The sequence below is a fragment of the Octopus bimaculoides genome, chromosome 22, assembly GCF_001194135.2.
Source record: "Octopus bimaculoides isolate UCB-OBI-ISO-001 chromosome 22, ASM119413v2, whole genome shotgun sequence".
NCBI lineage: Eukaryota > Metazoa > Mollusca > Cephalopoda > Octopoda > Octopodidae > Octopus > Octopus bimaculoides.
The window spans coordinates 25378368-25380321 of record NC_069002.1 but is presented as its reverse complement, the minus strand read 5'-3'; the positions used below and the strand labels follow the sequence as shown (position 1 = coordinate 25380321).

At 39.5% G+C, this 1954-nt stretch overlaps 1 protein-coding gene across 4 annotated transcripts in view; it reads right to left on the bottom strand.

Annotated features, from left to right (window-relative positions):
• Positions 1–1954, bottom strand: part of LOC106873135 (uncharacterized) — a 42366-nt gene that overhangs the window by 8952 nt on the left and 31460 nt on the right. For 3 of the 4 annotated variants that reach the window (XM_052975748.1, XM_014920361.2, XM_052975746.1), the window contains one exon: positions 1112–1182. In XM_052975748.1, the coding sequence (XP_052831708.1) occupies positions 1112–1182 (71 nt within the window). Of the gene's footprint in view, positions 1–1109; positions 1183–1954 lie in introns of those variants that run through there. The other variant, XR_008266537.1, reaches the window with a different exon arrangement.

The window sequence follows — 1954 nt, the reverse complement described above, 5'->3', positions numbered from 1 at the left end:
TATATATATATATATATATATATATATATATATATATATATATATATATCACTATTGTCATTCTAATGTGCATTTTTCATGCTTCTATGGGTTGAACAGAGTTTATTGTGACAGATTTTCAATGGCCAGATGCTCTTTCTGTCACCAACCCTCCTGTTTCCAAGCAAGATAATATTTCTTCATGGCTGGACATTGGACATGTTTATACAGAATATTGGAAGAATGAACAACACTGCTTGTATGACAGTGGCGCTTGTTTACAACTATCATGCAATGCCAAGACAACAAGGAGACACACACACACATTTCTGTTTCATTGTCTTGACATCACGTGTGGGGGGTACATGTGTGTGTGTGTGTACATGTGTGTGGGGTGGGCATGCATATGTGTGTGTGTGTGTGTGTGTATATATATCATCATCGTCATTATCATCATTTAACATCTGTTTTCCATGCTGGCATGAGTTGGACGTTTTGACATGGGGATGGCCAGCCAGGGCGCTGTCCATGCTCCAATCTTCTGTTGTGACATGGTTTCTACAGCTGGATGCCCTTTCTAATGCCAACCACTTTATAGAATGTACTGACTGCATTTCATGTGGCACCGGCACCTGTAAAGGACAAGCCTGTTTGATTGGATGATAGCAATTTTACTTAGCTTGACATGTCTTCTCCAGCACAGAAAATCGCCACATCTCTTGGTCCCTTGTCATTTCTTCAGTGAGGCCCAGCATCTAAGGATCCTTTTTCACCACTTCATCCCACATCTTCCTGGGTCTACCCCTTCCACAGGTTCCCTCTACAGTTAGAGCTCAGGAATGAATATATATTTATGTATATATGTGTATGTGTGTGTGTGATGGGCTTCTTTCAGTTTCCATCTCACAAATCCACTCAAAGGACTTTGATTAGTTCAAGGTTGTTACAAAAAAACATATATTGACCCAAGGTGCCATGAAGTAGGATTGAACTTGAACTGTGTTATTGGAAAGAAAACATCTTAACCACACAGCCACGCATGCATCCATCAGACCAGTGACTGTGTGAGGAAACAGAAATCAAAAATGCTAAGAACTGAGAAAAATACTCCACCGTATCCATAGCAACTTACCTGATTTTCTTTTGGCTATCAACGATACCAGAACTGTCTTTCTTCTCCGTTTCTAGTGCTCTGCTGGCAGCCTAAACATAGGAAACACACAACAGATACCATTAAAGGCATCACTTAGAATATGGTTCAGAATACGAGACGTAAATTGATTTATTTATATTGATACGAAAGACCGCAATCTGTAAAAGGAAGGGAGAGTTGTGAGCTGGTAGAATTATTGGTTTCAAATTTTGATACAAGGCCAGCAATGGGGGAGGGCAAGTGGTGAGAAAGGATCTACAAAAGTTGGGACTCACAGAAGGGATAACAGGGGACCAAGACTTTTTCTGAAAGTTATGACCTTCCAAAGTCGGTGAGTACAACTCTGTAGTTATGCCACATTGACGAACGTGAATGATTGTGTTTACTTGCACGTGTATGCGATTGAGAGAGCGAGAGAGGAAGAGAGGAAGAGGGGGAGATAGAGAACGGGAGCAATGTGTATGTTGTTGGCACAGATTACGTATGTGTGGTTGTGTGTGTTTTTGCGTATCAATGTTATGAAAAATAGGTAAAGTTTAATCTATGACGTTGTATGTATCACTTTCTCTCTCTGTTGAGCGCGTGTGTAAGAATGCTGTTCCAGGTAGAAAGGAAGAAATATAAAAGGTGCTAGAAACAACAGCCAAATCTCCCTTAAATCACACAAAGTAAACGGAATTTAAAAAATCTAATTACTGCACTGGAAAGTTCACATCGAGAAAATTCCATTGATGTAAAAATTTTTACGAAAAAGTGGAAAATGTGGATTTCTATAAACTTTTAAAAAGGCTTCACACAGACACACAACTTCAGCTTTATATA